The sequence below is a fragment of the Protomyctophum parallelum genome (assembly GCF_964188405.1).
Source record: "Protomyctophum parallelum genome assembly, chromosome: 14".
NCBI classification, from domain to species: Eukaryota; Metazoa; Chordata; class Actinopteri; order Myctophiformes; family Myctophidae; genus Protomyctophum; species Protomyctophum parallelum.
In genome coordinates this window covers 30,026,722-30,052,375 of record NC_139709.1, presented here as the reverse complement: position 1 = coordinate 30,052,375, position 25,654 = coordinate 30,026,722, and the positions used below count along the sequence as shown (strand labels likewise).

General features: G+C 41.1%; 4 protein-coding genes across 7 annotated transcripts in view; all 4 read right to left on the bottom strand.

Annotated features, from left to right (window-relative positions):
- The window catches only part of xrn1 (5'-3' exoribonuclease 1), a 38,371-nt gene extending 30,747 nt beyond the window's left edge, over nt 1-7,624 (bottom strand). For all 3 annotated transcript variants that reach the window (XM_083782176.1, XM_083782178.1, XM_083782177.1), the window contains exon 1: nt 7,421-7,624. In XM_083782176.1, the coding sequence (XP_083638302.1) occupies nt 7,421-7,495 (75 nt within the window). In that variant the 5' untranslated portion in view covers nt 7,496-7,624. The remainder of the gene's footprint in view (nt 1-7,420) is intronic.
- A 3,218-nt stretch (nt 7,625-10,842) lies between these two features.
- On the bottom strand, nt 10,843-16,481 carry LOC310870552 (uncharacterized protein). Of its 2 annotated transcripts, none has more exons than XM_083781795.1 (4): nt 15,482-16,481; nt 13,923-13,988; nt 13,433-13,669; nt 10,843-12,536 (listed from the first exon to the last, which is right to left on the bottom strand). In XM_083781795.1, exons 1-4 carry the CDS (start codon nt 15,863-15,865, stop codon nt 11,496-11,498), a joined length of 1,728 nt encoding a protein of 575 aa, XP_083637921.1. In that variant the 5' UTR covers nt 15,866-16,481; the 3' UTR covers nt 10,843-11,495. The 2 variants fall into 2 exon arrangements, with proteins under 2 accessions (XP_083637921.1, XP_083637922.1); XM_083781796.1 differs by having other exon boundaries at nt 13,602-13,669.
- A 296-nt stretch (nt 16,482-16,777) lies between these two features.
- LOC310871456 (uncharacterized protein) lies at nt 16,778-19,578 on the bottom strand. The gene is made up of 3 exons (XM_083782987.1): nt 19,129-19,578; nt 18,957-19,037; nt 16,778-18,464 (listed from the first exon to the last, which is right to left on the bottom strand). The coding sequence occupies exons 1-3, from the start codon at nt 19,492-19,494 to the stop codon at nt 17,046-17,048; spliced, it is 1,866 nt and encodes a 621-aa protein (XP_083639113.1). The 5' UTR covers nt 19,495-19,578; the 3' UTR covers nt 16,778-17,045.
- A 1,385-nt stretch (nt 19,579-20,963) lies between these two features.
- Nucleotides 20,964-25,239, bottom strand: LOC310870167 (uncharacterized protein). Its single transcript, XM_083781250.1, has 3 exons — nt 25,024-25,239; nt 23,065-23,131; nt 20,964-22,850 (listed from the first exon to the last, which is right to left on the bottom strand). The coding sequence occupies exons 1-3, from the start codon at nt 25,182-25,184 to the stop codon at nt 21,453-21,455; spliced, it is 1,626 nt and encodes a 541-aa protein (XP_083637376.1). The 5' UTR covers nt 25,185-25,239; the 3' UTR covers nt 20,964-21,452.
- Between the last annotated feature and the right edge of the window lie 415 nt (nt 25,240-25,654).

Below are 25,654 nucleotides of genomic sequence, written 5' to 3'. Positions count from 1 at the left end.
TCAGGACAGACTTCCGGTAGGATGGCGGAGGAAGGAGCTGCTTGATTAGTGAGCTCCCCAAAGTTGGGCATGATAAGTTAAAATAACCACGGAAAAACAGATTCAAAATGGAAAAGGTATGACACGAAATGAGTGTTGAACAACAAGGAAGCCGTAGGATAACTCGAAGTTATAGAGCAGATAAACAAACTAAAGAAAACGACGACGGGAGTGGAGTGAAAGAAAACACCGACAGCATGGCGGAGGACTGCGCCGAAGTCATACGAGCCGGGCTCGCTGAAATCACCAAAGAGCTAAAGACTTTTAAAGAAGGCATACAACAGGAGCTGGCTAAGTTTAAAGAAGAAATGAAGAGAGAAATGAAGGAAGAATTCACAAACTATCGTGTAATAGTGGACCGGGAGCTACAACGACAAGACGAGGAGGTGACGGAGCAGAAGACGAACATGGCCGAGGCGCAGACGCGGATATCAGAGGTGGAGGACTGGAGGACGGGAGCGACCGAGGCCATGATGACACTGGTGGACCAGATTGAACAACTACAAGAGAGACAATTGAATGCCGACGCCAGAGCAAGACGGAATAATATCCGTGTATTCAATTGTCCAGAAAACAGTGAACAAGGGACCACTGTAATTCAATATTTGGAACAGCTGTTTCACACAGAACTTGATTTACCAGCAGGGACTCAGTTCCAGCTACAGAGGGCGCACCGTGCACTGTCTCAGAAACCTACTCACCCGTCTGCAACACCACGATCCATTGTGGCAAACTTTCTTCAATTCGAGACGAAGGAATTGGTGCTGAGAAAAGCCTGGGAGGCGAAAATACAAGTAGGAGACAAACAGCTCGGTTTCGATCACGATTACCCACCCGAAGTTGTGAAGAAGAGAAAGGACTATATTCCGTTCAAAAGAAGGTTGAAAGCAAAAGGAATCCGGTTCCAGACGCCGTTCACGAAGATGAGGATACAGTGGCCTGACGGTGAGAAGACGTACAGAAGTGCGGAGGACGTTGCCCAGGCCATGGAGGAGAGAGGCTATATGGAAGGAGAACCCAACCGCGACTCGACAGCGGGACCCGGCGCATCGGCGGAGGGCTCGGGAGTCGCGGGGGTGGAGAGAGAGCGGCGACGAGCTGAAGGGGGACAACGGTGGGAGCCGGAGTGGAGGAAGGTGGAAAAGAGGCGAGGAGCGGCGTGGAGAGCTAAGGACAACCTACGAATGTTTATGAGGAAATAGGCTGGGAAAAGAGGTAACATAGAGTTGGGTTGAATGAGCGAGGGGGGGTAAATAGGCGAAGGACTTTTTCTGTTTGGTTTTATTTTTTAAGAAAGAAAGAAAGGAAGGAAAAGAAAGATAAATGGATATACAGAGGGTACCATATATATAACAATTTGGTTTATTTCTAAGTAAGATTGAAACCCCATATATATTGTTTTATTTGTACATAACCAACGCTTTGTAGGGAATATGTTATCTTGGGCTTCATTAATATTTAAATGTACCAACTGGAGGGGTTTGCTTAATTAGGTAGGGAATGGCTAGGCACTGGGGAAACTCACAGGTTGAGATTAGTACTAGTATGTCTAGGGAGGGGCCCTCGTGCAAGACGGGGAATGTCCCCTCACCCCTTTATGAGGGTTTAAGGGTCACGGATGTTTTACATCGTGTTTGGAAGCTATGTGTGTGTTTAGTGTTCTATGTTTTTGTTTTATCGACAAGCGGATGCAAATACTGTAATGTAACTAGGCAGGAATCAAATATGAAGGGAACCATAAGGAATAACAATGTCTAATGAGTTGGGGATAATGTCGCTGAATGTAAATGGGTTGAATTCGCCAGTTAAGAGAAAAAGGGTCATGACAAAATTGAAAAAAGAAAAAATGCAAGTCTTTTTTCTACAAGAAACTCATCTAAACAAAACGGAGCATGATAAACTAAAAAGGTTTGGTTATAGGAACTCATATTATAGTTCATACAAAAACGGGAAAAGAAGAGGAGTTATAATACTAATAGCTAATACAGTCAACTTTGATTTTGAAAAGGAGATTAAAGATAAAGAAGGGAGGTACATTATTGTGAAAGGGAGAATAGATAACGAACCGGTAACTTTAGTAAACATATATGCACCGCCAGAAAGTGACAAGAAGTTTTTTAAAGACATGTTTGACGTTATAGCTGTGGAAACAAAGGGTATTTTGATTGCAGGAGGGGACACAAATGTGGTTTTATCGGATAAAAAAGATACAACAAGTAAGAAAAGAAGCAAGACACATTTAGCTAAGTTTGTAAACGCATCACTGAGTGAGATGGGACTGGTAGATATATGGAGAAGACTCCACCCGACAGATATGGACTTCACCCATTACTCTGCTGCACATAGAGTCCACTCTAGGATCGACCAATTTTTTGTGAATAAGGGTGATAGTTACAGAGTTAAGGAATGTGAGATAGGAGGGGCAGATCTATCGGACCACAATCCACTGTTTTTGAAAATTGGTTTAAATAATAGGAAGAGGCAGACAGCATGGAGACTTAATATGGGTATGTTGAACAGTGAAGTGAGAAAAGAGAAAGTCAGGACAGATTTGAGTACATATCTTGAGGAAAATAACAATGGGGAAGTGGATCCGACTATAGTATGGGACGCTATGAAAGCTGTCATGAGAGGTAAATTGATAGTGGAGACTGCATTAATGAAGAAGGCTAAACTAATAACTTATAAGAAAAATAATGAAGATTTAAGGGCATTGGAACAGGAATACCAGATGACAAAAAATGAGGAAATATATAAAAATATTAAAGACTTGAAAATTAAAATAAAGGAGGCCCAATTAGACGAAATTGAAAGGAAAAGTAAATATGTAAAACAAAACTATTATGAGGCCGGGGCAAGGGCCACTAAATTATTGGCTAAACGTATGCGTAAGCAACAGACATTGAGCAATATTAGCAAAATCAGAGATCCTAAAACCAAGAAATTAGCAACTGAACCAGAGGAAATAGAGAGAGTTTTTAAACAATATTATGAGGAGCTCTATACACAGCCCGAACAGGCAGAGGAAGAAGAAATGAAAACATATTTAGATCAGCTGGACCTGCCAAATATAGGGGCAATGCAGAACCGCAAAATAACAGCTAATATTACGGCAGACGACATTATGGAGGCAATTAGTTCCTTTAAAAATAATAAATCACCAGGAAGTGATGGGTTCCCAGTGGAGTGGTACAAAATGTTCAGAGAAGAGTTGATACCTATGCTGGTAGCATCCTTTAATTGGACCCTAAACAAACATAAAATACCACCATCTTGGTCCGAAGCAATAATCTCAGTGATACCAAAGCCGGGAAGGGATAAAGAGCAATGTGGGAGCTATAGACCCATATCCATTTTGAATGTGGACTATAAAATTTACACCAAGATTATATCTAGAAGGTTAGCGAACATAGCCAACGAGCTTTTGGACGAGGACCAGACAGGCTTCATAATCAGTCGTCAAACTCATGACAATGTAAGGAGAACTATACATGTTGTAGATCAAGCACAGAGGACTAAAACAAGCACTCTATTAGTGAGTGTTGATGCAGAGGCTGCCTATGATAGGGTCAATTGGAGGTTCCTTTACGCTGTATTGACAAGATTTGGGTTCAATAAGAAAGCATTACAATGTGTAAAAACATTATACCAACAACCTACGGCTAGAATTAAAGTGAATGGGAGCTTGTCTGGGAAATTCAACCTACAACGATCGACTAGGCAAGGATGCTGTCTTTCGCCTACGTTGTTCGCGTTTTTTATCGAACCCTTAGCACAAGCCGTGAGAGATAATGAAGGTATACAAGGGGTGACAGTAAACGGTAACGAACACAAGATAGGACTTTTTGCCGATGATGTAATTGCCTTCCTCCAGAAACCAAACGACTCACTCCCCATTTTAAGCAATGTATTAGAAGAATTTGGTCGTTTGTCAGGATACAAGATCAACATAGCCAAAACACAGATTTTGGCTTTAAACTATGCTCCAAATCCAGCTATAAGGGGAGCCTTCAACTTTAATTGGGAACAAAAAAGTATTAAATATTTGGGTATAAACATAACAAAAAATCTGTCCACACTATATAAAGCCAATTACGAAAAATTAAATCAGGAGATAAAAAAAGACATTGATAGATGGGCTACTTTGCCACTAGACCTGAACTCAAGGTTGGAGGCAGTTAAAATAAATATATTATCCAGATTGCTCTTTCTATTCCAGTCCTTGCCTGTAGAGGTCCCACAAGGGCAATTTATTACATGGGACAGAATGATCTCTAGGTTTGTGTGGGCCGGACAGAGGCCAAGGGTCAGATTTCAAACCCTTCAACTCCCAAAGGAAAGAGGGGGTATGAGTCTTCCCAATCTAAAAATGTACTATCATGCGGCCCAGTTACGGTATGTAGGATGTTGGTGTAAACCAGATTATATAGCAAAATGGAAAGATATGGAAAAAGAATTCAACAAACATCCCATTCAGAATATTATAGGAGACAAGGAGAAGTTTAAGAAAATAAAACACAGTATAGATCCAATCACCCTATTTACACTGGAGATCTGGTTTAAAATAGTAAAAAATTATAAGTTAGAAGAGGATATAAAGATTTTAAAATGGATGGCATTTGATAGTTTATTTAAACCTGCAGGGTATGATAAGGAATTTAAAATATGGAGTAATAGAGGAATGACAGCATGGTGTGTTTTGGAGAAAAATGGTACATTGGAGAGTTTCACAGATTTGAGTGTTAAATACATGTTGGATAAACATGATTTCTTCAGATATTTGCAACTAAGGGATTATTACAATAAGGAAGTCAAAGGGAGGCCCTCCATAGAAGTGAATGGTATTGTCCAAATCATAAAAAATATATACAAGGGGAATAAGATTCGAATTATATCAGCAATATATACAACGCTGATGAGTGGCAGTCATTCAACGGAATACATTAAAAAGAAATGGGAAGCAGAACTAAACATAGAAATTACAGAAAAAGATTGGACACATATGTGGAGTATGCACCAATCAACTACCAATTCACGGATATGGAGGGAATTCTCTTGGAAAAATCTATGCAGATTTTTTATAACACCAAAAATCAAGAGTAAACAGTTGAAGCAACAGATACAATGTTGGAGAGGTTGTGGGGATGTAAATGTGGATCACTCACACGTGTTTTGGAAATGTCCCAAAATGGATGATTTTTGGAAGATGATACATGATCAGATACAAAAAATATTGGAATATGAGGTGCCTATGAAGTGTGAGGTTCTGTATTTAGGAAACTTGACGGGGGGTAAGATTCGAGGAGAGGATAGATACTTGGTAAACATTTTGTTGGCGGCAGGAAAGAAAGCTATCACAAGAAAATGGGGACAGATGGAGCCTCCAACACAGGGACAATGGGAGGACTTGATTCAGGAGATACATTTCATGGAGAAACTGACACACCGTCTGAGACTACAGGAAGAAAAAATGGAGGACAAATGGTATAAATGGACAGTATTTAAGAGTATGGGGGAATGAGAGTCAATAGTAAATGCCTAGATACACTTATGTAACCATTTTGAAATGCAATGTCGATGTCTTTTTCTTTTTTTTTGTCCTTTTTTGTTTTGTTTCTTTCTTTGTATGTTTGTGGTGTTGTTGTATACTGTGTGTTTTTTGTCTGTCCTGTAAAATTAATAAAATTTTAAGTTAAAAAAAAAAAAAAGAGTGTCAGGACAATGAGAAATGAAGTAACAGACTGTGATCTAAATGCACGCCGCCCACTACATAACAAATAATCGATCTACCCTTTGGATGACAAATCTTAAGCAATGTCACACTTGACTTAGAAAAAAAAAAACATTCTCATTGACTCAAAGAGAAAAATAGTGTCGATAGTTGAACGGATACAATGGGGTGTAATTAGAAATAAAAACATGGGACTTTACAAACCAGGGCTACAATGTACACTGTACAGTATCATCACATAACAGAGGCAACGTGGAAGCATCACCAACCGAGCAACATCTGATACGAAGTCTACTGAGTGGAGTGACATGATTTAATCTTTTATCCCACGATATTGTAACCCATTTTCCAACGGTGCCAACTGCCTAAACTGTAATCCTGGGCGTTACTCTCCCTCTGGAAACCTGGGGAGAGCCCTGAACTGAGCTCATGTTTCCTCCAATGCATGAGGAGTGAGCAGGTCGCTTACTGTGCCACCATGCCCCTTATATTTTATTACTTAATTATGTATTCATTCAAAACAACCTTTTTGAGGTATCGCTCAATACCGCCGGTAAACAGTGATTTATTAACAAAATAATCCATACCGCTCCAGCCCTAGTGACATCTACTGATGTGACATCTTTGAAACAACAGAATGGACTGACATGTACAGATCTAGCAACTGAATGTAGAGACATCTACTTACGATGGAATCCTGTTCTGTTCTTTGACTATATAGAAGTGTCTATTTGTACGTCTCTAAATGTTTTGATGAATTGAACATGGTGGACCCTCTTGTAAACAAGTGTAATGCTTAATTGGGTCGTCCACTCACAGTTAACAGTCTTTGTATTGAGTTTGTGCTTGAAATGTACTGTAATTCTGCAAACTGTTAATACATATTTTAATCAATCTGAATCAAACAGTAACTGAATGTCGAGACATCTATGTAACATCAGCTGTATGGAGTGACATCTACAGATCTAACAGAGACTACTGATGCAACACCAAGTGAATGTAGTGACATCTACTGATGTAACATCAACTGCTCTTCCTTTAATTCTAACTGCAACCTTGTCCTCCAGGTCGCTGCAGTTCACCACACGGGTGATGTATGATCCTTTTCAGTCAATCAATCAAAAGTCAGTTAAAGTATAAATCCTCATTAAACAGTTGAATGTGAATGTCAATGATCTATTCAAAACAGACTGAGCACTAAACAGGCAAACTGCATTGGTTTGAATTGATTGTTGTTCAGAATGTTCCTGTCCAACAAAGCTCAAACAAACCAATGCCAAGAAGAAACAATGATAACTGAGAACCACGAAACACTTTATTTTTAGGTTCTTGCCGGGGATTTGTTTTGGTACAGAACACAACACGTTATTGTTGAGATGTTGACATAAAACTAACGTTACCGCAGCGTCACTGCCACAGCAACACAACATTACATATTTAAATACAGGCAACTGTGAATAATATGCAGCATGAAAACAGAGCTCAGTTCTGTATGTTTTGAAGGGACCAGTGACCAGTCCAGGCTGTGTATCTGTTACGTGGAACACAAGTCCTCGGCCCGCTATATTTAGCTTGGTTAGCAGCTAGGCTAAACCGGCTAAAGAGCTGCATAGCAATACGGCTAAACAGTTAGCATCCATGTCTTCTTACCTGGTGTTCCTTGACAACTTCACTGAGACAAGGGTATCGCTCCGAAATCCAACGGTAAAATTTCGGCACTCCCATCTTTACCACAAAGGCTCGCCCTTCAAAATGAATCAAATGAGTACAACAGTGAAGGGTAAATATGTCGGTAACATGAGAAGTTGCCTGTAGCCTCGGACTCGGGTTTTTGTTTCAGGTTTCGTTTCTTTGATTATTTCTGGTTGTTGTCCGTCACTAAAACATTCCGCCGGCAACCGGCGAGATCATACGACTGCTTCCGGAAGGGAACACACTCCCATAAAGTTACGACATTGAGGGGGCAGAAACCGAGCGCTCGAACGCTGTCCATGCAGCCTGGAGCGGGACACGGGGACAAGCAGGAGTTTGAATTGTTTTCAACGAGGGCGGGCGGCACAAATAAGAGCAATTTTAGGCATGAGTCTGTGCAACATGCCAACTGTTTCAAAGTATTGTACAGTAACAACTAAAGTCTCTGTAATGTTTATGTTGTACGATTACTACAAAACAATCTAAGATAAAGGGATTTAAGATCATTAAAGCTGGGCTGTTGCCTGGATCCAATGCATTTCTGCCGGTCAATTCAAAGGAATGCTCCAGAACATTTTTCACCGTGACTGTGAAGTATATTTTATACCATACAGGAGAGAAATGTGCACGGCAAACAGACGAGATGAAGTTCCATGATGTTTATTCAGATAGTGCCGAAATTTCGGCTCGTCGACCGGCCCCCCCAAACCTCAAATGACGTCACATTGTAGGCTCTACAGAGCCCAACCGACTTTTGAATCGCGCCTAAGGCTAAATTCTCAGAAAACTTAAAATACTTATTCACAAATTATATATCCATATCTATGCTGTCGGGAAGAAACCACCAGTCCAGGCTGACTCCAAAATGTTCATTTTTCAGAAAAAAAACAAAGCAATACTGCCTCATCAAAGTTGGTTTGTGACTTTATACTGTATATTGTAATTACTTGCATGAGAGCGGGAGAGCCGGAGTCCGGAGAGATGTGGAGTTAGCTGCTTTATAGCAGACAGTTTGAGGGCCCAATGGAGTTGAGGTTTTGTCCTAAGCCCTACTCATTAGTTCAATATATTTTTGTGTGGAACGCCCTACCAACAGCCATTAAGAAATGTGAATCCATAGATTCACACTCTCTCAAAGAGCACTTACAGGCAGCTGCAATTCGAAACTGGCCCCTGTAGTCCATGGCCCCTAATTTGCGCGTTAATTACGAAATGGGTGGGCAAATTCTTGTTTGAATTTTTGACTAGCTGTACATCTCTACTTCACATTTTTGTGGTAGTTATCATGCATTGAATACATGCACCCCTATATTGTCACACACACATTGTGACAACAAAAGTATATGATCAACTTTTTAACCTTACTTTGTGCAGAGACCAATGAAACCACTTTTCTGCATAATTCAAATATGGGGAATTGATTGGAATAGTTATTTTACTTCCACAAAACTTCTATATAATGCTTAAATGGCCTTTTAATTCAGTATTTTGCACACACATGTAAGAAATTTGTGCTTTAATTTGAGTGGTAACATATGTTTGTAAGTTTTGTAACTGTAGAGATACAAACAGAAACACTATTATAGCCAGGACCATAGCTATTTCTTTTTGCTGAAATCTGTCCTCAATATCTTGAGTGAGCAAACCGTTGACTGCCCGCAGCGGAAACCAGCCTGTTCCCGTGGGAGTTGTGGCTCCACTACTCGTCCGATGCGGAGATGGATCACCCTCTCCAAGATCTCGACTCCCTCGAAATCCATTCTCTAAGTTCCATCCTGCAGGATTTGTCTGGTGCAAATTTGTGTCACATGTTGGTAGGTAAGGTATCTTGCATAATTGATATGTTCAAATGCAAACCGTTGAGGTAGCTTGTGTTTCTCAATGCGTTTGTCTTGTACAGAACGGATTCATGATATATATCTTATCAGATATTCAATGATCATTTTTGGATTCTGTACCACTGTTGCTGGACATCAGATCAGTACATAATCTCTCAAATTCTGTGTTTGACATTAAGAGATAAAGTTCCACTGTACATCTCAATAATTCCAGTGAGTGCCTGAAATCTTGCATTGTGTAATGTTGTTTAAACCAGTGGTTCTCCAGGGAGCCTGTGTGACCACATTACACTTAAATATAATGCCTGTTTGCACAATGGATTAGCAAACAGATATATTTGATCAAATATGAAGTAGATGTGAGGAGATAACATTTTCATTCACTTAGCAGAAAACCAACAAGACACAAGTTGGCTGACCTCTACTTCCTATTTCTTCAAATATGCAAATTATCTCATTAACTATAGCCTACACAATACAAAAATGTCCAAATAGAATTAGATTCGACAAAAATCATATTAGGAACAACTGAGAAAAGTTTGGCACACCTCAGGTTGTTATTGTTATAGCTTTTGCCCTGTCTATAATAGCTGCATTACCACCCCCTTCTGTATATCCCAGGCCAGCATCTTTACTTACAATCTATCCCACAAACCAGTTTCCATAAGACCCAATTACTGAATGTCAAGTCTGCACTCTACAGGTTTTCTTCAGACTCTATGGCACATTAGGAGTCGGACTCTACTAGTAGGCTAGTACTAGTGATTCTCAAATGTTTTAATTGCAAAGACCCCCTTAACTCTGAGTGTTCGAATGGAACGGGTCCATTTGGTTCGATTTGAACACTCTCAGAGTTACAGACCTGTTATGGTTATTAAGGGATATTATTCGTTTCTGGTAATATTATTGTCCACCCATTTTGTATGTCTGTGGCAAAAATGGAATGTTGACAAAAATGTCCACCACAAGCCAACATGGCGATGATCCCTGACTGCCCTCTCCCCACATCATCCTCTGCTGCACTAATTATCATTTTAGGTGATCACTTCAACTCCCATTATTGTGCACCTGAAACACTTGATATATTAATCTTCTCTACACAAAATTGCAACAGAACACTATCAAAGTGAGGGTATGCACGTGCAAGTGGCAAAATGAGTTTAACGTCGTTTAATGCAATCAGATGGGACTTTTCTGTTTGGATCTATGGGCTGTCAAAGCCAGAAAGTAGTTTTTTGACACTCAGTAGTCAGTAGGTGTAACTTCAGGGTATGTCATGTGCATACCCTCTATTGGTGACCCACCTAAAAGTGTATTTTACTAAAGAGCTTGAGAGATGGGGAGACCTTTTACTGAACAAAATAATCTATATACAGCAATGTTTACTAAAAGTATAGAGCTTTAACTTTTTCGTTTAACAAAATGCTTTCTGTTTTAACCAAAACACATCAGTTACAGCACCTTTAAGAAACAGACAATTTAATGAGAAATGTTTTGTACAAAAGTATATTATTTACTCTTATTTCAAGGATTATAAAGAAAGACGAAAACAAATACTCAATGCATCAGCTGTTATTGGTCATCCGTATATTTCAGCACCACAGAACTTTCTAGTCTTGTCTTTAGAGTTGGCACCAGGAGACACCTGTTCAATGTTCTCCTGGGACTCCATTTAAGACTGAGGCCGATTCTAAAAATGCCTTCTATATCCTGACGTAAGTTTTCTGAAAAACATTTATTCAAAAAAAATACAAAAATGTTATGCTACTATATATTGTACATAACAAGGTTATCTTGAAGGGTAAAAACACCAAAAGGGGTTTGCGTCCTAAATGGGTTAAGGCTGTGGAGGTAGACAGACAGACAAACAGTCCCTCCTTTGACCCTTCTTTTGATTTTATTAACCTTTTGTTTGTATTATACCCTTGTTGTGCCAATCTCCTTTGCTGGAAAAGACAAATAAAATGTTCAAACATATGCGACTAATTCAGCAACATTCAAAGTAATGTACACTTTGCAGGACAGCTATGTTGTTTTGCTTTCTGCTACGTCTCCCTCTGTCCTTACAGGTTTGAGCCCCACTTGCTGTCCTTTTCCCTGTTGGGTCAACTCAAAATCTGTCACCGATATGCTCTACAGTCTACACCACCGCAGAGTTCTTTGGTATTCTGTTATATCTCCAAGTGGTATCTTCTTTAGTCTGCTGAGTCAGAGGCTAAATCTCTGTTGCTCCAACTTTCATCATTCTCATCACCATCGCATGACTTTATCTTCAATTTGTCTGAGACATCTGAGGTAATCAATGCATTAATTTGCGGCCTTCCTTTAGGTATACCTGTTAACCTCTTCTTTCTGTTCACTGTTGCATGCAATCTCCTTTTCTTCTTTCCCCTCTTCATCAGAGATACACCATGCTTCTCTTGTACATCAACAGCATTGTTCTCCATTTCATTCATCTCATTCTTTTCAGCCGACTGACTCATAGTCGTCTTCTCCGGGACTTGTTCATGATACAACTGGATGTGATTCTTCAGACTATTATTGTGATTAAACTTCTTATCACAATGCAGACACTGATAGGGTCTCTCTCCTGTGTGGGTGCGCATGTGGGATTTGAGGTGGCCTGCCTGGCTGAATGATCGCTGACAAACCTCACATACAAACTGCTTTTCTCCTGTGTGCACAACAACATGTCTCTCCAATGCATTGCTATATGCAAACTCCATGTCACAGATGTGACAGATGTACTGTTGGGGTCCTCTGTGATTCCGCAGGTGGTCACGACGGGCTTGGATCTTGGCAAACACCTCCGGGCAGTCCGGACATTGATAGGGCCTTTTTACACGAGGATGGCTCTTCTCGTGTGCAAGTTTACGTGGCCTTGTTTTGAAGGTTTTGAGGCAGAACTTGCACACATGCTTATAGCTTTCCGTGTGGACCCTGCCATGAACTTTTAGGTGATGCTCAGTGACAAATCTCTTGCCACACACATTACAAGCATAGTGCTTTATTTTGTTTTCACATGTGTGAGCTTTCTTCATGTTTTTCTGTATCAACTTTCCACATTGAGGACAGAGTTGGCGAGGTGCATCATCCTCTGCATCAATCTCATCTGTACCTGAATCACTGTCTGTAAACATGCTGTCTGTACCATTCTCCAGGGGATCCCAGTTGCTGTCTGAACTGTCCATAGGCACCATCACATCTTCATCTGGTAAGTCTTCAGGATTCTCTGCCTGTAAAATATAGAAGAAATAGATTAATCTCAAATTGGGTTCAGGTTTCTCATCATGACTCTCATCAAGCACTGGTCTCTGGTTTTCCGCAGAGCAAGAGAAGATTTCATAGACATTAGTGTCTGGGGATTTTCTGTGCGCTCTCCAGATAATATACAGTATAGCACATTTCTGTTTCCTGTAGTTCGAGACATTTAATTCAGCCTCTACTAGTCCAGCATCTTCACAGTGACACTCCCACAATAACTTCAGAAAATGCTGTAATATTTACAGACCCAATACAAGACTATTTATTATTTGCATAATACAGGTTAAATCAAATGCTTAATGAACTGAAGACAAAAAAGAACCCTCCAAACACATATCTATCTCTCTCTTCCCTGACCACTTGATACAGCCTGACAAGGTAACTAACAAGGTGATTGACATCAATTGGAGGCAGAAAATGAAAGCACAACATAGTTCTACAAGTTTAATTAATACACTTTCCCACTACAAATAGAGCTCACTTTTAGTGACAGTATATTATTCCAGCAGTGAAATGCTCTTCTCTCCCCTACACTAAGGGCCGATTCATACTCCTATTTTACAGCTGTTTCGGCGCTGTAGTGCTGTAGGCTCGTCAGAGATTTTCAGTAGCACCGAAGAGCCGACTTTAGGACGGTACCCCCCCCCCCCCCCCCCCCCCCCCCGAACCTCAAATGACGTCACATTGTAGGCTCTAGAGAGCCGAACCGACTTTTATTCGGCTCTAAAATAGGAGTATGAATCGGCCCTAAGACTGAAGGAGATATTGTCAGTATCAACATGTGCATTGTGCAATAATAGTATTTATTTGTAAAGCAAATTTAGTGTCATGGCCCATGGTTCCACCACAGCTTTTAGGGCAGGCTGACCTTCAACACTGATGTGAAACTCATCATGGACTTCCACGTTCCTGCATGGCCACCGAAGCAGTCCCACTTGACATGCATCTTTCCACGAACGTAGTGAACATCTGTGCTGTAAATAGGACAGCCACAGATTTGGCACCTCTTGAAGAGGGACAGAATGTTTGCTTCATACTTGTTTGCTTCATGGGCTGCTGTCAATGTCCGAGGCACATCGGGGGAGCAATCTGGTACAACATCGACCTGTAAAAACAAAACAAATTAAATGTTAATGTAACCAGAACTTGGAAACAACACAAAAATTGTGTTATTTCTAACCATTTACTCTGATTTCTAGCACACAAGGCAAAGTAGCTACTTTAGTGTATAGCAGGCCATGGCAATGGCCAACTAGCTGTTAGAGAGCAACTATATAACACATGGCACAGACAACCAATAAACACTGTAGCCTTCAAACACTCCCCCTTGCTTTTTAGTGACGGATGAATCAGCTCACCTCCGGTTCCAGACTTGTGGATGAAACCTCTGTCATGTTCATACTATCCACTTCTGGGAGCGTAGCCTAGTGAGATGTAAACAAAGGTTTAGTTACAGGCCAGGCTAACATTTGTCCTTTAATTAGCAACCCTTCTTTTTTTTTAAAGATATTTTTTGCGGCTTACGCCTTTTTATTGATTTTTGAAGGGACAGACAGTAGGCTGACAGGAAACGGGAGAGAGATGGGGGGATGACATGCCGTAAAGGCCGTGTCGGGTCCGGGAGTCGAACCCGCGGCACACTGCGACTGGATTACCAGTCCGGTGCCCAGACCGTTACGCTACGGCCTGGGCCATTAGCAACCCTTCTACATTAGGTTTGCTTTAGCTTGCTAATCAACTAATTAATCACTAGATCGAGTTTATTACCTCTACTATTATCTCTACTAGATTTATTCTTTGCAGGCACGGATTGGTATCCAAAAGTGTTTTTTAAATATAACTGTGATCCACTTCACCGATCTGCGTCCTTCACTGGAACGACGGAAATAACTGAAATCAAGAAACACAAAAAGATATGTTTTTGTTGTTTTTTCAATCTGTATTTTTACATATTTTAGTCATTTGAAACTTGCGGATGACGACAATCTCGTCATAATGCACTGGTCTAACTTTCTTTCCGAACTACATGTTGTCTCAGTCAGATAAGCCCCAAAGACAGTTCAGAGGGGTGTCCCCAAGATTTTGTTCAACCTTGAACCAGACTCCACCCCATCACTGCCATCAGATTTGTATCATGGCAATCTGCAATCACACCAGTCTGCACTCTGCATTCCATGGAGGAAGACGACTATTTGCACGTTAAGAGTCAGAAATACAGCAGGTCTATTTATTTGAAACTGAATATACACAAGGAACAGCTCCAGCACAGGGACGAGGAGGAAGCCATGCGGGCAACAGCAGCTTCTTGAGCAGATGAGGAGCAGCAACCAACGCATCGGGGCAGATTTTTGGTGCCTTGACTCATGAGTTAAGTAAATAAATATTGCTGCTGCCAACTTCACAAGTAAGTCACTATAACCTATACTGTATATGGTCTGCGTAATAAACTAAATCAGATCCAGATTTCCATCTACAACGGCCCAACGGGAGAGTACTTTGGAATCCGGGAAGTCGAGGAGCTTTTGAAGAGCTATAACAGCTGAACTGAACTGAGCTGAACTGAACTTGAAGGCATTCATGAGAAATGTATTTAATTTCATTATTAAACAGTAATTCAACTTTTTCAGACATATTCCCATTTGATACCATTTCCAGCTGTGGGACTGTACTAATGACTGTGAAGGGTCATTTTGAACCTTGATGTTCAAAAAGATGAATCTACCGGTATTCATCATAAGAATGATGAAGTCATAGGCATAGCCATCTGATAGTCATAGTCTCACTTGGCACCGAATTTCTTTTAGGTTTAACATATCAGTGTAAGAAGTCATAAGTCCATGTCCAGGACCATGATATAACAGTGAAGACTGTCCAAGTACAGAGTTCTTTGTTACTCATACATGTATGAGTAGCCTACCTGTGTTCGACTCCTTTTCGCTGGCGGTGGCGGAGGTTCCGCTGACTCGGCTTCGTCCAAGTTGATATTAGGAACGGAGGTATTCTGCAGGTATGCTGCAGGCTTTCTGCCTCTACCTCCCATGAGACGGTGCTTCATCTCGTCGCGTTCAAACTCATCCGGTTTGAAGTGCAAACTACACACCCTCTCATTCTGTAGCTCCTTCTGTAGCTCCCCGATCGCTGTGTTTTCATTGTACTTCGGGTTCTTTATTGCTCTGACCCACTTTTTACAACGCTCTGGGTCCTTGACTGGAAAGCAGAACGAACTAACACCACCAGGATGATTCCTCCTCTTCCAAACTGTACAATGTGGTACTGCACAACGGCACACTTGCAATGGCATGATTGCAGTAATGTCGCGAATTCTCTGATTGTAGATGTACCGGTATATCTGCTATTTTCAAAATATTGTTTTAATACCTTTTAGACATAACTAGTGAAACGGGACATTTTAAGGTTTACGCCTCTTCGGTTTCTTCGTCCAAGTTGGAGACTAGAACAGCGGTAATTTTCCCCCCATGAGCTGCCGCGGCCGCGTAGAATCTCCTCCGTTTTCACAAACAGTACACAATCTGCGTTCGTAGCTTCTGCAGGGCAGCGGTGTGTTCTCGTTCAATTTCAGATTCTACATTGCCAAAATCCACTTCTTGCAGCGCTCTGCATTCTTGACTGGAAAGGCAAAGGAAAGCCCACGTTGGTTCTTTCCTCTTGCAGTCTGTACAGATCTACAGTAACGTCGCAATAATACACAATGTGAAATACGTCGTGTTATATATACCGATGACACTTTTACTGCGTCAGTATAAGTATATAACCCTTAAATACCCGGAACACGGAGCTTTAGTTTAGTGTGGTTTATTCTTATTGCTGAAGCAAATGCTACAATCTCTTTACTCAATTACATCCGGGTTTCCCATTCCCACAATGCACTGCAGCCCCAGCCGCCTACGGCAAGTACTATTGTGCCAAAATACAATAACACGTCTGAAGCGCCACATTCGTTTTGCTGTGGACTAATGAAAACATATAATACAATGTACATTTGTATTGTAATCATTTAAAATGTAAGTGCATGCACATAAAAAATAGTCAAAGTTATATGCGGTAGGATATATAAAAAACAGCGGGTTCTCTAGCACTTGCTCCTGTTTTCTTTGCTGATTACATTGAAAATATATCAATACATTTTGATTGTATTCTTATTATTTTAAAAGTCAATCTCAACAAAAAGAAAACATACAAGTTTCTCAGTTATCAACATGTTTAACAGAGAAATCGTTTGCACAAAAAAAAATAGTATATAGTATTTTGCTATCATTAATATGGAGACAAAATAAATGAGTCTTACATGGTATTATTGAACACCATATCTGGTATATTCCAAGTAAATCCCCCAAACAATCTTATGCACTTCTTTGAAGCTTTTTCTCTCTCTCTTCGGTTTTGTTTTAATACTCTTTTTGTTCCTATCTCAGACTGCTGGAACAGAGACACACATATTCAAATATGTGTTTATGACTTCTTCAGCAACAGCTACCTTCCTCATCATCACCTTCTGTCATTACAGTTTTGAGCACATTTCTTTTGGTTCTCCCACCTGCTGGATCAAAATCAGAGTCACTGCTTTGCTCTTCACCCCCATAGATCTGTGTTCTTCCTTTAGATCTCCTGGTGGTCTTTTTCATTTTTTTGCCTCCCCTCTTCTCCTTTTCCTCATCTGCCGATTCTGAGGCTGAATCGCCATCACATGACTTTCTCTTCAATTTGTACGTGACATCTGAGGGAATCACTGCATTTCTTTTAGGCCTTCCTTTGGGCCTACCAGTGTACCATTTATGCCCTTTCTTTGTACGCCCCTTCTTCTCTTCATCCTTCTTTTGCTCATCATCATCATCCCATTTGAATGAATGTTGGCACGCCTCACATACAAACTGCTTTTCTCCAGTCTGCACAACCACATGTCTCTCCAGTACACCGCTATATGGAAACTCCATGTTACATATGTGACAGATGAACAAAGCAGCATTGTTCTCCATTTCATTTGTCTCATCTAGTTCAGCCTCAGACTCATTCCTTCTTGGCTTCTCCAGCTGCACTTTTATCCCAGGGTCAGGGACTTGTCCATGGTAACGCTGGATGTGACTCTTCAGGCTAACATTGTGATTAAAGCTCTTATCACAGTGCGGACACTGATAGGGTTTCTCTCCCGTGTGGACGCGCATGTGGGATTTGAGATGGCTTGCCTGGCTGAATGACCGCTGACATACCTCACATACAAACTGCTTTGCTCCTGTGTGCACCAACACATGTCTCTCCAATGCAGCGTTATGTGGAAACTCCATGTTGCATGTGTGACAGATATACTTTAGGGGGTCTCTGTGAGCCAGCAGGTGCTTGTTGCGGTCTCTCCTTTTGGCAAACACCTCTGGACAGTCGGGACATCCGTAGGGCTTCTTTACACGGGGATGGCTCTGCTCGTGTTCAAGTTTGTCTGGCCTCGTTTCGAAGGTTTTGAGGCAGAACATGCACTTGTGTTTGTAACCGTCCTTGTGGATCTTGCTGTGAGATGTAAGATGGTGCTCAGTGACAAATCTCTTGCCACAAACATTACAAGAATGGTGCTTGAATTTGTACTCACAAGTGTGAGTTTTCTGAATGTTGAAAAGCTTTCCGCATTCAGGACAGAGTTGCCGGAGTTTTAGGCCAACTGCTGTTCCATCCTCTTCATCAATCTCATTTGTACCCGAATCACTGTCTGTAATCTCGTTTTCTACACTGCGTTCCTTTGCCGGATCCCAATCACTGTCTGAATTGTTCTCAGACGCCATACTATTTTCTTCCTCATCTGAGAAATCACTTTCATCAGTAAAACCAACAACTTCAGCAGCAGCAGGACTCTCTGGACCATTGTTACAGCTGTGAGTATCACCCGAGGACACTACCTGTGAAAGATAGAGAAAATATGATTTCATCTATTTTAAGTTTCTTATCAGCACTTGTCCCCTCATGTATGACCCCCCCCCCCCCCCCCCAGTGCACTCCATGGGGGACCAAGATGGCAAGATGATCTGTTGCATGTATTATAGGATGACACATTCTATAACAGCGACCTTTTAATGACTTATATGGCCATTGAGATTCTACTTTCACATATGTCAACTTAAGCAATGATGAAAGTAAATTTAACAGTAATGTATGTTGCATTATAAAACACCTTATTTGGTGGGCTATGGGGATAAACATAATAAAATGGGTCATTTTATTTACCTTGTATTCTCCTATCTCTGAGATACATTAACACTCAGGATTGATTAGTTTATATTAGATCTGCTACATATGTAGCAGATCTAATATAAACTAATCAGAGCATAACATTGTTATTACCATATGGTAATAACAATGTTATGCTCTGTATGTCATAGTGGTCAACTTACCTCTGAAACAGTCTCTAGCAGGAATGCAGTGGTGCTTGTACTTGCTGTTAACACAGTTTCAGAGACTGGTGCAGTAGCGTTCTGATCAAGAAAACAGTAGTCCATTAGCACTTAGTTACAGTAAATCACATGATCTTTGTACTATCATTTGGTGAATATTTGTCTACTTCACCTCATCTGTCCAGCTAGGTTCTTCGAGTGGTCCAGGAACTTCACTCGTTTCATATTCACCAGCACTCCTATATTGAGGGAATATTGAGGGATTTGCATCCGTTTGTAATGTTTTTTTCTCTGCTGTTCCCATTATCCTGGCCCTCATGCTTTTACAGAAGTCTTCCTCTCTGAAGTGCAAGCCGCAGACCCGCAGGTTTTTCAGCCTACTTGGTGGAGTGTACTCGTCATACTTGAGATGATTTATGCGCCTGAGCCATTCCCTGCAACGGTCAGCATCGTTTGTTGGGAAATGGTGAAAACTTACTACTCCACTCGCCGCCGATTTAGCGCCCTTACAGTTTGGCACTACACACCAAGCCACCATTTCTACCCCTACAACTATTAAAAATGACACGTTAAAACCTTAGAGTATAAAACTCAGATAAAATGTTAAGGCACGGGTGATGAGTTCTTGCCATGGATGTGATTGAAGCTTTTCACGGAAGTCCTCTTCTATTTAATTTCAGAGTAGGCTTATCTAATTGTATGACTGCCCCCACGTGTCCATTTTTGGTATTGCACAAGCTTGGGACCCATATATTATAGATTTTAATCATTTTATAGAATTAAATAAAGGATTTTTCTACCTCAACTGCACAGAGATGCCTTGGATCCTCTTTAAAGTTTGCCACCTTCTTACCTCCTTCCACATTGATCTTTACTGATTCAAAAGTATAGAACTTTTAAAGAACTCTTGTCCTGCATTATCTACTGTCATTTAGCCTCAATACCCAGGCTTTTATTTTCGTTTGCATTCGGCTAAAACAAATGAGACAATTATTCCTGTTTAACAAAATAAACACATTGCATAACGTTCACTCAAAGGTGAGAAGACATACCATCACCACCAGCCAAGCATACAGTTCAAATGATCAGCAATTATCTTATTACAGTATAATGGGAATAATGAAAACATACTTTATGTACTTTTTATAACATTAATCAAATCAGCATAGCCTATATTAAACTATAACAACCCGGGGAGAAATGTATGCACATTAAAATTATTAGAGCCTAATAAAAAAAACTTGCTCCCGTTTCCTGTTCTCTCAATTGTTTGCATTGAAAACATAACATGTTGGCTTATTCTTACATTGAAAATTAAAGAAAGCAGACAGTTTCTCATCAATACGTTTACTTGAGACTATTCCACACTAAACACAACAGTATATTTTAGTATGCACTCTTGTTTCAGAGACAAATAATAGTCTATAAGCACCAGGTATTACTGGGCATCCATTTCTGATAAATTTCAGAATCACACAACTGTCTAGTCTCATCTTCTGTAGTTTCTCTAGAATAGTGGTTCTCAAATGTTTTGATTTAAACTCAAGAACTCAAGAAGTATGAGCGGTAAGGGTCCCTTTGGAACTCCATCAATGAACCCAGAGGGTTCCCCACTGGCACCCCACTTTGAGAACCACTACTCTAGAGTTGGCACTTGTGACCTTCTTTTCAATGTTCTCCTGCGAGACTGAAGGCTATGGATAGAGTAAGAGGTACAACAGTCATGCCCTTCTTCTTTGAACATTCAATATGGTTTTACATTTTACATTATTGGGGCGGCGGTGGCTCAGGGGTAGAGTGCCTGGATGGTAACCGTAAGGTTGCCAGTTCGAACCCGGGCTCCCCCAGAGTTACTGTCGAAGTGTCCTTGAGCAAGACACTGAACCCCTAATTGCTCCCGATGTGCTAGTTGGTGCCTTGCATGGTTTCCGGTGAATGTAATGCACAATCTCTGTAAAGCGCCTTGGATAAAGGCGCTATATAAATGCACCATTTACCATTTACCACAAACATAGGATAAGTTAAGTACATCATTTTGGCCCCACCCGTCTCCTCCAGCTTGCACAATACGTTATCATTTCACATAGCCTCCTCAGCATCAAGAGCACTGTTCTCCAGTTCACTTCATTTTGACCTGTATAGGACTCACTGTCTATACCACTGCTTCCCAAACACAGGGTCGGGACCCATTTGTGGGTCACGGACACATTGTTATGGGTCCCCTTGTGTCGCAAAGCGACACATTGTGAGCTTGTAGATCTGTTCTAGTTTGGGTCCCGGGGGAGACATCAAATTACTCTTTTGGGTCACAGGCTAAAATGTGTGGGAACCACTGGTTTATACTAGACTCAGTATGTTTCTCTTTTGACCAATGTGGCCCCATCCCAAAATGAGATTGACACCCCTCGTCTATAGGCTTGTGGGGTGCACACGCTTATCCGACACACCAAACATGCTGAAATCACCCGTCGCTCCCGACATGCGTCCTGCTTGCAGTTAGGGTTGGGTTTTCATATCTTCTACCTTCTCCTCTTGCTCTTCTTCAACCGTTGAGGCTAAATCACTGTTGCCCTGACCTTCGTCATTGTCATCACCAACACATGACTTGAACTTCCTCTGCAATTTGTCTGTGACATCTGAACAACTAATGACTGCATTTCGTTTTGGCCTTCCTTTGGGTCTACATTTGTGCCTTTTATTCCCTTTCTTTGTTTGCCCATTTTCATCTACTTCCTTCTCCCCCTCATCGTCAACATCCTCCTCCTCAGGAATGCACGTGTCCCTCTTTCTTGACTCAGCCCGTTCAGCATCAGCAGCATTGTTCTCCACTCCTGTTCTGTTATTCATCTCATCTAATTCAGCTTCAGCCTCTTTCCTTTTGGTCCCTGAGTGAGGGACTTGCATGTGGGATACGAGGTGGCCCGATTGGCTGAATGAACACTGGCATGCCTCACATACAAACTGCTTTTCTCCGGTCTGCACAACCACGTGTCTCTCCAATACGCCACTATATGGAAACTCCATGTTACATATGTGGCAGATGAACAAAGCAGCATTGTTCTCCATTTCATTTGTCTCATCCGTATCCACCTCAGACTCATTCCTTCTTGGCTTCTCCAGCTGCACTTTCATCCCAGGATCAGGGACTTGTCCATGATAACGCTGGATGTGACTCTTCAGGCTAACATTGTGATTAAAGCTCTGATCACAGTGCGGACACTGATAGGGTCTCTCTCCTGTGTGGACACGCATGTGGGATTTGAGATGGCCTGTCTGGCTGAATGAGCGCTGACACACCTCACATACAAACTGCTTTTCTCCTGTGTGCACAACAACATGCCTCTCCAGAGCACTGGTATGTGGAAACTCCATGTTACATATGTGACAAATGTACTTTTTGGGGCCTCTGTGACCCATCATGTGGTTGTTGCGCTCTTTGCGCTTGGCAAACACCTCTGGACAGTCAGGACATTGAAAGGGCTTCTTTACACGGGGATGGCTCTGCTCGTGCACAATTTTGTCAAGCTTTGTTTTGAAGGTTGAGAAGCAGAACTTGCACACATGCTCACAGCCTTCATTGTGGATCTTGCTGTGAATTTTTAGGTGATGCTCAGTGACAAATCTCTTGCCACACACAGTACAAGAAAAGGGCTTTAATTTGGATTCACATGTGTGCGTCTTCTGAATGTTGAAACGTTTTCCACATTCAGGACAGAGTTGGCGGAGTTTTAGGCCAGCCTTCCAATCACTGTCTGAACTATGATCAGACACCATAGTATTTTCTTCTTCGTCTGAGGAGTCACTTTCATCAGTATAACCAATAACTTCAGTAATATCGGGAGCAGAGGTGTCTGGATCACTGGTGCAGCTGCGAGTGGCACTTGAAGGAACAACCTGTAAAAGATAGAGAAGATCATATCATTCATGTGCACAAATATTTAATAATAATAACCTTTACAGCACTTTAGAAACTAGTAGACATAAACAGAATAAGAATCCCCAGAAACCACATGGATCCTAGCATCCCTGTTCTATGCATGTCATAAGAGAATAGATCAGCTAACATGTTAAAAACAGTTACGTTATATGTCTTTAGTGGTCAGCTTACCTCTTGCATTATCAAAGTAGTGGCACTTGCTGTTAAGGGTGTTGACTGAAGGTCATTCCTCTCATAACTATAAAGAACAGATGAACATCATTACTTAATGATTAAGTAATGATTAATGATTAATGACTTAACTGTTGCGTAATAAACTTGGGCAATGCTGGGTGCCGACAGACATACACACAAAATGCTGACAACAGAAGACCCCATACATACACTGGCTTCTAGGTACTCTCACGATGGGTACAGACAGTAGACATTTCCACAAGCTTATTAATGTGTCACTTATGTAAAGTTGAAGTTGTCTGTCTGTCTGTGGGTGTTGTTTGTGTGCCCGGATTATTGGGTCCAAATCACACATGCCTGAATGTTGCAGTTAGATAATACGAAGCGTTGCCCACTAGGTTATATTGTGGTAGTTCAAGGCCAGTTAATGATATAACTTGGGCAACGCTTTATACCGAACATAGACAAACATGCACAGTGCACAATGTCTTAAATCTTTAATCTACTGATGTCATAGTCTGGTCTCCAAGTGCACACACACACACACACACACACACAAACACTTCAGACATGACCAAATAGCCACAATGCGTATCATCTTCATGATCTTGTAGATCACTATCTGTGAAAATGTAAAATTACAGGTTGCATTTATTTTTATATCACATCAATGATTTTGTGCAACATGTTCAAATTTGGGTTGGATACCTGTGGGCTGTGGAAAGCTTGACCTTAGGCTAACACGCACGTAGCCGCAATTTGCAACTCTAGATTTTTTTACAATCTGTTGAATCTAGAGTTGCAATACCCTCCATCCACTTCCTATTCATGATTTTCGGTTTCTGATCTGCTGGTCTTAAATGACGTTAAACTCACCAACATTGCAGCTGTAGTCCAAGCTTGAATTATCCTCTTTCAATCTGCCGAGCTTGTTTTTCATAAAAATCCCCCGTAGACATGTTATGAGTTACTTTCTGTCCAAAATATTCCAAGAGTTCACAATCCGAGCCGCCATATTGTATTTTTGCAACGTGCCGTAAAACAAGATGTGAGGGGGAGCGCTTGTTTAATAGAAGGCTGTGCGTGATGGGGCGTCACACTGCGTCTGCCTCTTCTTTGGGTGTCTTACCTGCGCAGGTAAGATTCTATTAAACAAGCGCTCCCCCTCACATCTTGTTTTACGGCGTTGCAAAAATACAATATGGCGGCTCGGATTGTGAACTCTTGGAATATTTTGGACAGAAAGTAACTCATAACATGTCTACGGGGGATTTTTATGAAAAACAAGCTCGGCAGATTGAAAGAGGATAATTCAAGCTTGGACTACAGCTGCAATGTTGGTGAGTTTAACGTCATTTAAGACCAGCAGATCAGAAACCGAAAATCATGAATAGGAAGTGGATGGAGGGTATTGCAACTCTAGATTCAACAGATTGTAAAAAAATCTAGAGTTGCAAATTGCGGCTAACACGCACGCACACAGCCAGTACTCTCGTAGTGTATTTTATCTACAAGAGTCTAAATCTTAGGCTAACACACACACTATGCTAGAAACATACACTTTCCCTTTCTCTATGCTAGACCCTGACAGGATCAGCAACCTGCAAATCAACCTGGAAAAGCGGTATGATCCTCCCAGCTCCCATAGTCAGTGCATTTCATTGCCACCAGCCAGACAGACTTGCAACCAGATCATGATATTTCAAAATACTTCTACCGTTCGCCAGACATGACATCACCACATGTTTTATGACATGATGGACGACAGTGTTGTTGTTGGATTAATTTGTTACGCCACTGCACCAATCTGACGTGGTCCACCAAAAAATAAATATGTCAAGTATTCAAACACCAAAGGCAGTCGTAAACTAACGTTAGCTAACATAGTAAAACAAAAACCACACCGACAAACCAGGACAGGTCACGAACTAAATCTATTAAATAAATATATCTTACCAGTCCAGAAGCAGTACGGCTAACTCGGCATCACTTTTCAAACGCTTCGAAAGCTTCAGGGTTTGCCACCGATCGAAGGCCACGCCGATATAAATTCGGGTCTTGCATGTCTCGCGTTTCCTTTGTTGACTGGCAGCTTTCTTTTCTTGGACCATCTTCATTTTCTTGGCGTATCTGCTCGGCACTGGCAGTGCTGGAATCGGTAGCTTTACCTGTTCCGCCATTGTTTTGTCTGAAATTAAACTGCCTGCGGTGGACTGGAATCAAGCAAATAGTATGGAAACCAAAAGAAAGAGACGGTCCTTACTTTTTTACATCGCCGCTAGATGGCGCAGTGGTAGCGCTGGAGTGAAAAGGCCAATACAGAACAGTACAGAACCTGAACATACACAAATGACGAGATGAGAATGTGACAGTCCACAGTCCTCGCTCTGCTGTTTGTCATTCAATAATAAATAAAAAATACAATAAAAAAACTAAACACTTCCTTTACATTTGTAATGTCCATGCCCAAAATTGGGAGGCCAGTTTTGAAGTGATGGTTGCAGGAAGAAAACATTTGTTTGTAGGCCTAAGAATCAAGCCAAAATCTGATTAATCTGCAAAATAAATTCAGAAGTGGAGAAAATAT